The 13,324-nt window shown below is 41.0% G+C and overlaps 1 protein-coding gene across 3 annotated transcripts in view; it reads right to left on the bottom strand.

Moving 5' to 3' along the window:
- Positions 1-13,324, bottom strand: part of CNTLN (centlein) — a 168,007-nt gene that overhangs the window by 73,767 nt on the left and 80,916 nt on the right. For all 3 annotated transcript variants that reach the window (XR_013834310.1, XM_079959168.1, XM_079959169.1), the window contains one exon: positions 2,833-2,933. Coding sequence is in view for 2 of the 3 variants with exons in the window: in XM_079959168.1 (XP_079815294.1) it covers positions 2,833-2,933 (101 nt within the window). In the remaining variant the exon portion in view is untranslated. The remainder of the gene's footprint in view (positions 1-2,832; positions 2,934-13,324) is intronic.

The raw sequence follows: 13,324 nt of genomic DNA, 5'->3' as shown, positions 1-13,324 counted from the left end.
GTAACATGCAATGGTAACACATAGAGGCTTTTCATCTTTTTCTAAATATTCACTCATTTGAATGTCAATTGTAGCTTTTACATCAACATTTACTTTTGAGGGAGTTTTTTTGTTTTGTTTCTAATAATAAACTGGTCAAAGCACTCAGCGTTAAACCTTATAACATGATTAGATATATGAAGTACAACTACTGAATATAAGATTTACACACACTGAAAACAAAGGTGATTTAAATATCCTTTTTCTTTCGGTGATCCAGAATTTAGGAAAGCCACAATGCAACAAATGAGAGAGAGAGAGAGAGAGAGAGAGAGAGAGAAAGGAGTTACAAAGGTTCATTGCTACCAAGCAAAGTATGCAGAATTCACTCTAGATTCAGGTGTCGATTGTGATGTTAACTGACACAACACTGACTAAATGTCCAGATTACAGTTAAAATTAAGCCAGAGCCAGCAGTCTATCTCCAGTCCCTTTGAGGAATGCTGCAGTCCCTCCAAGTGTCCTGGTTTTCCAGGAACAGTGGATATAAGCCACACCTGTAAATAATCCGCACCTTTAAAAATCAATAGGAAAAAAGAAAAATAGATATTCCCCTACACTTCCGGACTGCCTCCTGGCGGGGGGGGGGGGGGAGCCACGCCACTTTGCTGGCAGCCTTCCCCCCTTCCTTCCAGCGGCTCAGGGGAGGCTTGGGAGCAGCAGGTGGGCTGTGCGCCATTGCCCTGTGCTCCCGGTGGGGCTCCCCACCCCCCGCATAGGGAAGTTTGTTAATGTTTAATGTTTTATGATGTTTTTATATATGTTGGAAGCAACCCAGAGTGGCTGGGGCAAGCCAGTCCGATGGGCAGGGTATAGAGAGTAAAATTGTTGTTGTTCTATAGGACAACCCTATTTTCATTGCAGTAATGTTGGAGGATATGGTGCTCCCATTCCAGGCCCCAGCCAGTCTGGAAATGGAACCTCAGAATACTATGAATAATAATAACAATAATTTTATTATTTGTACCCCACCCATCGGACTGGCTTGCCCCAGCCACTCTGGGTTTGGAGTGTTCAAAGTTTTGGGCTGCGCACATCCACAGGGATGTTGCTTTCCCCCCACCGAGGGATTCTGCTTCTGCACTCTAAGCTAGAGGGTCAAAATGTGCCAACATAGAAAAAGAAGAAAGATAATGGTAAGTATTTATGGGAGGCAACGTGACTCCTTAGATGGCTTTAAAAGAGGACTAGACAAATTCAAGGCTATCGATGACTACCAGCTACAATGGCTATGTTCTATCTCTACTACCAGAGGCATAATAATAATAATAATAATAATAATAATAATAATAATAATTTATTATTTATACCCCGCCCATCTGGCTGGGTTTCCCCAGCCACTCTGGCGGCTTCCAACACAATATTAAAATACAGTAATGCATCAAACATTAAAAGCTTCCCTAAACAGGGCTGCCTTCAGATGTCGTCTAAAAGTCTGGTAGTTGTTGTTCTCTTTAACATCTGGTGGGAGGACGTAATACAGGGCAGGTGCCACCACCGAGAAGGCCCTCTGCCTGGTTCCCTGTAACTTGGCTTCTCACAGGGAGGGAACTGCCAGAAGGCCCTCAGCGCTGGACCTCAGTGTTCGGGCAGAACAATGGGGGTGGAGATGCTCCTTCAGGTATACTGGACCAAGGCCGTTTAGGGCTTTCAAGGTCAGCACCAACACTTTGAATTGTGCTTGGAAACGTACTGGGAGCCAGTGTAGGTCTTTCAAGACCGGTGTTATCATGGGAAAAGCAGGAGGCGAGAGTGCTGTCACACACATGCCCTGCTTTTAGGCTGCCCACAGATACCTGGTCAACCAGTGTGAGAACAGGATGCTAGACTAGATGGGCCACTGGCCTGATTCAGCAGACTCTCCTAACGTTCTTATGGTTGGAAACCAAATCCCCTTAACAGCTATGCAAACACTTCTTTTGGATCCCAGATGCCAGCCTTTTTTTTTTTTAAAAAAAAAAAAAAGCACTGAAATGCAAGATTATGGTAATCACAATAATTTGAAGTTAAATTCAATTAATGCAATAGGGCACACATTAGAGGCAATACCTTTATGACTTAATTATGGTAGAGTGCCATTTTAGGAGAACTGTGACTCATTTCTTACTTACTGAAGAGCTTCACAACAAAGAAAGCACTTGAAGCAATGTATATCTGAAGTGACTGACATAACTGACACAGACAAGTTGCTAGATGCAAGAGGGACAACTTCCATAGATATGGTTTGATAGGCCATTTCTTATATCCATGTATGTGATCCTCATGATTAAAAAGGGAGAAGCTGAAAAATTATTACAACAGCAAACCTCTGCGTAAGTAAACTGAGGGAAATTTATTACATTTCTTCTAAGACGCTCAGGGCAGCTGTTTAGCTTTGTGACCTCCCTGGCAATTCTGACATCATACCAAGCTATAGTTATCACCAAATGTGGTTTTTGAATTCTGGTTTCGCCAGCCAGGGTTTTAAGAAGCTTAAGTATGTTTTCAAGTAATTTGTGAATTGACAAACTACAGTTTGCATTTGGCTGGCAAACCAGCATCAGAGCCATGATTTTAATAGTCTTTGAGAATACAGTTTGGTGTGATGTCTGAATTAACACATCATAATTATACAGCCATCGCTCTGTTTCCCACTGCAACTGTACCATGGGGCCTAGAATGAACCTATGAAGCTGAGCATTGCGAGGACAGAAAAGAAAAGCACAGAAACAGATCTAAAACTCTGGTTTGGGTTATAAACTATAATTAGCACGACACATGGTTTGTTTGACATTATGGCTGAAATAAGCCTACCTTCTCTTTCTTGTTGCAGGCATATATTCAGTTCTTGTATTGTAGCTTTATCCCTAGATGCATACACTTTCATCTGATCCAATTCTTCCTCTAAATTCAGTCTAGAAAAACACACACAAGAACTGAGCGCACAGCAGAAAGAATGTGGGGTGAGTGAATCAAAGAGACATACTCTACAAAAACATGGCACTTAAAATACTGAAAACTTTTATACTGAATTTCAGAAAACACATATCAGCACTTGTGTTACCTGTATTTACGCGAATCTAATGTAGCATTGAATTGAATGCGTACCTCAATTTTCAAATCTTTGAAATCAAAGAAGTATTTGCTGGCAAATGTAAATGTACTATCAAATCTAACGTGCACCCTAATTTCCACAACATAATTTGGCCAAAAATTACACATTACATTTGAGTAAATATGGTAACTTTTAACACTAGTATGTTATGAGCAGTCCTGCTCCAGCACAGTACGATCAGCAAGAAAATCTATTGTTCCATTTCTAGTCTCTTTAATTGAAAACAAGTACATGCATCTACTCTCACGTTTAGCTACAATGCCAACTTTTGGGGAAATCAGTAATCAAATCACAACCACGTAAGAAAAGAAGAGATTTGTAAAATAGAAAGCATTGTCACAACGGTCTGTATTTGATTTGATTTTCTTGAAATGCAATATACTCTCTTATTATGATGTTATGCTTTCAAGTTTGAGTATTTGCCCACTGACAGATTTCACAGCAAATGAAAAAATTAACTAGACGGTACTGGAATAACTGTGACGCTGGTACTCTCAAGCTCTGCCAGTGAACAACACAGCCCTTATAAATGCAGATCTCTTTTTCTTTCCTGTGTGTGCTGGTTTCTGCTTCCATTGTAAGTAATCAGGGTTTCAGCTAGAAATAGCTTCCTCCTATGATGAGTCAAAGTCCCATCAAGTCATCTGTCCAGCAGCAGATAGCTCAGTTGGTAGTAGAGCACGAGACTCTTAATCCCAGGGTTGTGGGTTCGAGCCTCGTGTTGGGTGAAAGATTCCTGCATTGCACGGGGTTGGACTAGATGATCTCTGTGGTCCCTTCCAACTCTACAGTTCTGTGATTCTATATGAGAAGAACTGTGTGGCAGGAGCAGCCCTGTCCTCTCAGCCTAGAAACCTCTTCTTCCCGAAAAATAGCAGTGCATTACACTAAAACTATTTTAATTATATCCCTTGCATTTGAAGAATATTACCAACCAGCATTTAGCTAAATTAAACCAGGACACAGAAAATTGGGGGGGGGGGGGGAAACGGGACTAAAAATTCCAGCCTAAAAAAATTACAAATAAGTAGGAAACAGAATACTTGCCTTTATGAAGACATCATAATGATTACAGATTAACCAATTATCATGACCTTAGGCAAGGTACCGGGAATACATGCAATAACCAGAGGCATTTATGTAAAATCTTATACACAAAGCACCTGAAGCACATAAGCAATTCCAGTAGGATACATCAGAAAACTTTTTAGATCACTCCTTACAACTTCTCTATGATCCATCCTTATGAAATAGGTTTCATTTCATTTCATTTTGCATTGTCTTGGATCAGGTGACAACTCTGATCCTATATTCTGTAAGCAGTGCTGTTTCTCTAGAAAAAGAGGTGCCGGAGCTCACCATGAACATCTCCCTCATTCTCTTAGAATGGCAATGGGGCCCACCTGAGAGGTGCCAGAACTGAGCTCCTGTAGGCTCTGGCTGAAAAAAAGCCCTGTCTGTAAGATATTTTACTACACGTAATTGCTGACCCTTTAGATGAAGGGGTGTACATAATTTTTCAAACAACCATTCAAACAAAATCATACCGATATAATCATCAAAATCCTACAGATATATTCATCAGAGAGCTAGGATTGGCTGCACTTCTCATTTAAGAATACATTTAGTGGTAAACTCATTTCCCCCTGTATTTTGTGTGAAACAACCCTTCAGTGAGGAGGGTTTGGCTTCCACCAAAATAAAAATCTTCAGTCCTGCAAAACACAATCATTGAAGCTTTGCAGCCATCCATTTTTGCCTGAAAAACATTGTAAAAATCAGGATTCAATAGGACATTAACAGATTGGAAATCAGGGCTAAATCTAAGAAAATGAATCTCTATAGGGACAAATGTAAGGTTCTGCACTTAAGTAGGAAAATCAGCTGCACAAATATAAGATGGGGGACACCTGGACTGCCAGTAGTACAAATGATAAGGGATTTTAGTAGACTACAAGTTTACATGAGTCAGGAGTGTGATGCAGCAGCAAAAAAAGCCAACCCTATTCTAGGCTGCATCAACATAAGTATAGTGTTTCGATCAAGGGAAGTAATAGTACTGCTCTGTTCTGCCTCGGTCAGACCATATCTGGAAAAATGTGTCCAATTCTGCAGACCACAATTTAAGAAGGTTATTGGCAAGCTGAAAACGTGTGCAAAGGAGGGTGGCCAAGATGATCAAGAGTCTGGAAACCAAGCCTTATGAGGTACAATTGAGGGAACTGAGTATTTTTAGCCTGGTAAAGAGAAGACTGAGAGGCGATATGATTTTGTTTAGTTGTGTCTGACTCTTTGTGACCCCATGGACCAGAGCACAACAGGCACTCCTGTCTTCCACTGCCTCTCGCAGCTTGGTCGCTTCGAGAACACTGTCCAACCATCTCGTCCACTGTGCCCTTCTCCTTGTGCCCTTCTCCTTGTGCCCTCCATCTTTCCCAGCATCAGGGTCTTTTCCAGGGAGTCTTCTCTTCTCATGAGGTGGCTAAAGTATTGGAGCCTCAGCTTCATGATCAGTCCTTCCAGTGAGCAATCAGGTTTGATTTCCTTCAGAATGGATAGGTTTGATCTTCTTGCAGTCCATGGGACTCTCAAGAGTCTCCTCCAGCACCATCATTCAAAAGCATCAAGGCTGTCCCATGAAGGATGGAGCAAGCTTGTTTTCTCTTGCTCCAGAGGCTAGGACCCAAACTAATGGATTCAAGTTACAAGAAAGGAGATTTTGACTAAACACCAGGAAGAACTTTCTGACAGCAAGAGCTGTACGACAGTGGAACAGATTCCCATGAGAGGTGGTGGACTCTCCTTCCTTGGAGATTTTTAAGCAAAGATTTGATGGTGATCTGTCATGGGTGCTTTAGCTGAGATTTAGTTGCATTGCAGAGGATTGAACTAGATGACCTTTGGGGTCCCTTCCAACACTACAATTCTATGATTCTATGATTTTCATTAAAAATCTTAATGGATTTTCAAATATATAGTTATGTAATGTCTGGCAGAAGAATAGTCTAAAGGGGTGTGCTGTAATTAAAATGGCATTCCATGCATATTTGTCCAGCTTGCCAGAATATGGAAAACAGCTGCAGTGTAGAAAAGTGACACCCCAAGTCAGAATTGCAAAAAGGGAACATAGAAAAATCTACTTTTCCTATTGTATGATATCCTTCTGATACATATGTAGATAATTCCACTATTAAGAAGTTAGTTCCCCAAAAGTATAGGTATACACTTCTGCTTCTGAATGTCACTGATCTTTTACTATTTATTTAAAGTATTTATGAATCACCCGTATTCATAGATTTCTAAGCGATTTAAATAAAATATAAAATAACTCGCATCATAAAATAAAACAGCAGAATATTAAAAGTGACTGGATAAAATTAACATTCTGGAAAGGCTGGCTGAAATATAAAAATGCTTTCGCAGCACGTCGAAATCCATACAACGCTGGCGTCTGCCTCATCTCCACTGGGAGAGTGTTCCATAATGCAGGGGCTACTGCGCTCAATGCTCTCTTCTGAGCAAGCTTAGAGAAATTTAATTTCTGGGGGCATTAGGCACCTGAAGAAGCTGGGCCTCTGATTATCTCAGGGATCTAGGTGACCTACAGCGGGTGAGGTGCTCATTAATATACCACGGTACCAAGTTGTTCAGGGCTTTGTTCACTGGTACTAGCTTGAGGTGTGAGGAAGGTGAGGAGACTCCTCGTGGGCGATGGGTTGAGATGGGCTTGCTCGCAGGCGAGAGTGTGGAGCAGATGGGGCGGGGACTTAATTAGCCTTCCAAATCAGAAGTGGAAGGCTGGGCAGCTGCGTCTGCAGAGAGAACATCAGTGCAGCTCATGAGCACATACCCAGTGTGACCGGTGGTTATTTTGTGGTTTTGCTTGTTTTATATTATAAATTGTTTTATATTAGGGACGTGGGTGGCGCTGTGGGTTAAACCACAGAGCCTAGGACTTGCCGATCAGAAGGTTGGAGGTTCGAATCCCCATGACGGGGTGAGCTCCCGTTGCTTGGTCCCTGCTCCTGCCAACCTAGCAGTTCAAAAGCACGTCAAAGTGCAAGTAGATAAATAGGTACCACTCCGGCAGGAAGGTAAACGGCATTTCCATGCGCTGCTCTGGTTCGCCAGAAGCGGCTTAGACATGCTGGCCACATGACCCGGAAGCTGTATGCCGGCTCCCTCGGCCAGTAAAGCGAGATGAGTGCCGTAACCCCAGAGTCGGCCATGACTGGACCCTTTTACCTTGTTTTATATTGTTTTGATTAATTGTATTTATTGCACTCTTATTGCATATCCTGGTCCGACAGCATATAGGCAGGCAATGCAGATCCTGCAGCAAGCTGTTGAAAACCTGCACCTGTCTGCAATTGAGCCGCAACATTCTGTATCAGATGGAGCTTCCAGGGCACAGCAAAGGTAGCCCCACATAAAACAGACTGCAGTAATCAAGTCTGGAGGCTACCCATAATCACCTGCTGCAGAATCTTGTACAGTTAGACTTTGTTTGAGGGGAGGGGCTTGGTAGCCATATTTGCTTCCCATGTACAAATGATGTTGATAACACTGATCCTTTATCCTGTAAACCGCTACTTGTTCTTTCAATGCTTCTCTAACACGGGATAAAAGCATGATAAAATATTTAATAAAAACTGCATTTAAAAAGATGAATGTGACTACTGTTAATCCTAGACAGAATTTATGCCACTGCTGGTTACTCATACAAAGCTGAAGGTTCCTGTTCAATGCTTCTAACTGGCCCTGTTCCTCCTCCCTTTCGACATAAGTCCTTTGTATAACATAGCCACCATAGCACAGCCAATAACAATTGGTTCACTAGGAACTCATTAACTAGGGCTGGGCGATATCTGGCTTTCAACGTCGTAATAGATTACTAGCTAAACATCACGATATACCGATATATCATATTGTCTGAAATAAGGATGGAGCTCAGTGGAGGCATTGGTTGGCTTCACGCTTTTTCCCACTTGGTGATTTTTGCATCACACACACACACACACACACACACACACCATGATTCGTGATATATTGCCAGGTCAAAATTATGAAACTGATATCATGATTTAACTTCTAACTGGTTTTGGACAATATAGTGATAGATTGCCCAACCCTATCAATAATCTGTTTGTGCTACCTGACAGTAACTGAAAAAACACGAAAGGCTGATGGGCAGCCTTTATTTATTTATTTATTTTTCAGGTAGCATGAGGGGCTGGAAGTACTGAGGAGCATGGCCAATAGCTGCCTCTTCACAAATAAATAGCATGATTCATGTTGGTACGTGACTTGCTGTGGCGCATCATAATTTCTTTATGCCCCTTGACGGAAAAGCAAAGACCCCACAACACATTACTTAAAATACTATGGTGTCAGCCTAGTGGCTCATAGGATTACCACTTAGTTGCATAAACCAGAACAATCGTCATACTAAAGTGCTTTTCATCATGACCCAATGAACCAGAAATATTCTTTCACTAGCTGTGAGGAATGCTGTTATGTGAATATAGGAGTGTTACTAGGGAAATAAAGCTGTTTTTTGTTATTAAGAAAAAGGAAACCTAACACCAATTTTTCCTCAACGAATCCCTGTAAAACTGCTGAAAAACCTGCCCTTTAATTCTGCTGTCAATACAGATGTCATAAATTAAGGCTGAAGAAAACAACATGGCTCAATGTTCTCTTATTCTACTTCGCCAATATCCCCACCCTGCCAGTCTTTAAAGTTGTAAGATCTGAAATAAGCTTGAACCAGATCTGACTTCTTAAGCAGTCAAATACTAGTATGACAAAAGTTTTCCCGTTGCTCCTCCAATGTTAAGATTCAGGTACATCTGCTTGCAATAAGGGCAAGATATGCTCTTTCAAAAGGTCTGTATATTTGTGTGTCAACTGACAGCTTTGGGAGGCGAGAGCAAATCTTGGAGCAGGTGTTTGATCTAGCCTGTGTGAGAAAGCAAAAAACCATTACATACATTGGGGGATAAGTCTGCCAAAAGAGTGTAAAGCAAAAAAAGAGAGAGAAGTACAAGCATTACTTACATTTTAGTCATGTTCGTGCTACAGAGAATGATTTATTGAATTCCTTGGCCAATTTGGACTATCTGAAAGTGATTGCAGTTTGATAACTATCAGCTAGCCAAGGACAGCTGTTCAACATTTTCTGGATCTTCCAACCAGGGTTAGGTGAATAGCCACTGCAAGCACATCAAGTTTCAGATGGTTGAAATGCCCAAATAAGGCATATCATGGAAACAAATGGTGCCTGGATGTGCATCTGTTTGAATTCTTAATGTCTTTCCTGGATATATTTTTTTCCAATTAATGACCGAGAAACATTTGCATGTTCACAATCGTGAACTGGGCCAGCAAACTATGGTTGGGCATTACATAAGTGAACCTTGAGCTTGTGTACTCCTCCTTCCAGCCCCACCACACTTTGTGCTCTGATTCTTTTAAAGATTTCTCGAGTGTCAGCTGGAAGTGAAACATTGAAGAGTGAGAGTGAATTGGCACGCCTGAGCCTATTATAGCTGATTAGTATCACGGGGAGGGAATAGCCGGCTGGCACCCTAAAAAGAGCACTTCTGCTAGTGGTTAAGATACAAAGCAACATTTTGTTGCAAGTCCCATTTGTTTCAAATGTACAGTGGAACCTTGGTTCCCGAACGGCTTAGTTGCCGAACAAATCGGCTCCCACAACCCTGCAAACCCGGAAGTTAAGTGTTCCAATTTGCGAACATTTTTCAGAAGCTGAACATCCGACGCAGCTTCCGCTTGAGTGTAGGAAGCTCCTGCAGCCAATCGGAAGCCGCACCTTGGTTTTTGAACGGTTTCGGGAGTCGAATGGACTCTCGGAATGGATTACGTTTGAAATCCAAGGTACCACTGCAAAGTATGATTTGTCCAAAACTGGCAACAAAATGTTTTATCTAGGTATTTGGTTAAACCGCATCTTTTAATTGTCCTCATTACCTTATGATGACAGAATGCTAATTTGCTGTTTATTGAAAGTGTTTATAGGATTTTGTGGTTTTTACATATTGTCACACACACACACACGCACACACACACACACACACACACACACACACCGTTTACCTTTGGTACTTTGTTCTCAGCTCTTGGATTTAAAAAGCTGAACAAAGAGTAGCCTATATATACTGTAAGTAAATAAATAAGCACATTTTAATCTGCCATTCCTAGGGTTAATTGGCTCTTGGGAGTCCCTTCAAACATATCTGTGTGGCTTGGGAAGATGACAGCATAGAAAGCAATTCTGCCATCCCAACTGCCCGCCTGTTGCATCACCAGAACAATGTTGGAGGGGACCATGCGACTCAAGCAACTCCCATATTGCAAAGGTAGCTTCTGAATGAAGCCTGGGCTCAGTCCTAACAGAAAAACAAAAGGGAAGAAGGGAGTTTGCATTTTATCGCTGCCTTCCCTCTGTCATAAAACACAACCTTGACTCCCTTTGAGTGAGTTAGTCAGTGATAAATCATATTAATAAGTTCTCCCAACCACAAATTGTATGCGAGGAGTATTACATTCCTCCTCATTATTTCAATTTGAGAAAGGAGGTTATTGGGCAGCATGTAGGTATTAATCCACTTAAGGACCTGCATAGAGGGAAAGTGACTGAAGCTCAGAACGCCTTAATTTTTAATAACAGTCAGCATTATTAAAAATAATTTAATGTAACAGGCCTATCTCTATTAACCTCTGTGAAACACCTTATTTAGATAATCATTGCCTCATTTGTACATAAACTTTTTCATAGGAGACACATCCCTTCCAGGCCCTCGAGAACCTTTGTCAAATCTAAAAGCACAATAAAATTACAAAATCAATCAGAGCAGCAGCGGTTCTCCTTCTCTGGCTCCCAAACATCTCTCATATTGATCACCAGCCAGAAGATCCAATAAAATAGCCGCTCCCTTTCCACATCACATTCCCCCCCCCCCAATAAAAATTCCAGTCTCATCTGTAGCAGCCTTTCTTCAAAACGCTGCTTAACTAAATGGGCTTCTATAAATGCCTGGAAGGTAAGAAGAGGAGGAGGAGGAGGGAAGGCCACAACAAGCTAACACAGAAAGGATGTTGACAGAATTCTAATTACGGAAACAAGGCATTGATATGGCCACTTAAAGTTAAATTCTGGTGCTATTTCCCTGGTATGTGCTCTTGGAAGAATAGCTGCAAGAAAAATGACCCAATTAGAGACAAGAAACCAAGAGTTAGTTCACCCGGGCCTTTTCTCATTCCGACGAAAAGTCCCAACTCATCCTTCCTCACACTCAAATGTGCAGAGTGTTGGTGTGTGTTTTATTCTGTTTTTAGTTTATCGCTGATGTTAATTTTTTGATATGTTTTAGGCAGCTGTTCATTTCATTCTTTTTGTGAAGCACTTTTGAGTTGTTGGGGGGGGGGGGGGTTTACAACCAAGCGGTGTATAAATTTTATGAAATAAATTTATAATAAATAAAGGTAGTGTATAAATTGTGGCACAGGGACCTAGCCCGTGACAGTTTCTGTGTCCACAGCAGCCTTTTTCCCCATCTGCCCCAGACCTGCTTAACTGCTTTTTAAAAAGAGGACGTCGAGAGATTTTAGCAACACAATCCTACATCTAGTCCAAAGTAAGTCCCACCGATGTACATCACAGTGCTAAACATGTCTACTCAAAGTAAACCATATTGAACTCAATGGGGTTTACTCCAAGGTAAATAGGATTGAGGTTGCAGCCTTACTTCCAGAAAAGTAAGTACAGGAACAGGATACTGGAAGAAACCAGATTCAGAACAGGCTATGTATCAGACAAATAAATTGCCCTGTTCAGTAGCTCTGGGGTCCTTTATAGGAAGGTGACGGGTATAAATCTAATAAATAAATAAAAATTATAAATAAAACACACAATCAACACTTTTAAGGGCATCATAAACTATAATTCTGCTGCAGCTGTGTTCATGCTAGATGTGTACAACAGAGGGGGCAGGCACACCTGCTGCTGCTGAAAGCCATAAAATCACCCAGGTTGCATGCTGCAAACATAGACACACCATTAACCAATGCACAGTGTCTGAGCTGGGCAGCAGTGAGACAGAGGCAGAAAAGGCAGCTCTAGTCATTCATAACGTTTGTGCATTGGCCAAAAAGATCATTTGCCAATCACAGCTTTGACTTTATTCACCAGCTATAAACCTGTAGTCTGCCGATACATTTTTTTAAAAAACGATAATTAAAATTACTTGCTTTTAACACTTCTTGTTGATAATTTTAATGATTCTTATAAAAAAAAATCAAGTAGTACATAAATGTTGTTAAATAATAGTAATAATAATGCCTCATTGTGGCATATGATGTGAGAATGTCCAGTGATACATTCATTTTGGTCTGAAGTTGTCGTCCATATTAATGTTGTCCTGGTAAAATCCTTTATCTTTCATGTACTTTTAAACTACATTATTCCAGTATGGGGATTAATGGAAGGACAACCAAAGGGTATTTCACGAACCCTTTTATAGTTGCTAAGAGAGTTATACGTTGCACATGGAAGGGTAAATACCCGCCATGCAAGGGTCTGAGGACCTCACCGCCTTTGCCACATTTGAACACATTTCTTATAAATGTCAGCTTCATGTGGATACCTATCTGGACATTTATTTGACACATATCAATTTATATGTTTAAATTAAGATGGCTGTATCAATACTTATTGTATTCTTTAATGTGAGCTAATGGGTTTCCCCACACTGCCTACCTCTTTCTCTGTTCTTTTTGCTTGCTTTGCTAAATTTGTTAATAAAGGAGGGGTGGTGACTACAGATGCCGACGATAGTGGTGCAACTGGTCTGAAGACGGTGTACACTGTACAGTTCATTTAAAATTGTTGTAGACATGAGGATTTATACAAAACTCTCGAGAAAAACATCTAAAGTATAATTCTTAGAATAGATGTGCTTTTTTAAAAAAAGTGGCTGTAAAGATATGCAGCATAAAATGTACTTTAGTTCACATGCACTTATGTCTCAAATTAGGGAAGAAAAGACGTGGGTTTGGATGCCAAGGAAGGTACAATCAATTAGCCCAATAAGAGCATCAAGTTCCATGTAGAAGCATAATCCCAAAGAAGTGTGGAAGCAGTCATAAGTGTGGGATCAGCAAATTTAG

Source organism: Podarcis cretensis (assembly GCF_951804945.1).
Source record: "Podarcis cretensis genome assembly, chromosome: 17".
Taxonomy (NCBI): domain Eukaryota; kingdom Metazoa; phylum Chordata; class Lepidosauria; order Squamata; family Lacertidae; genus Podarcis; species Podarcis cretensis.
The sequence above is the reverse complement of the archived record's forward strand: the minus strand, read 5'-3'. Positions and strand labels throughout refer to the sequence as shown.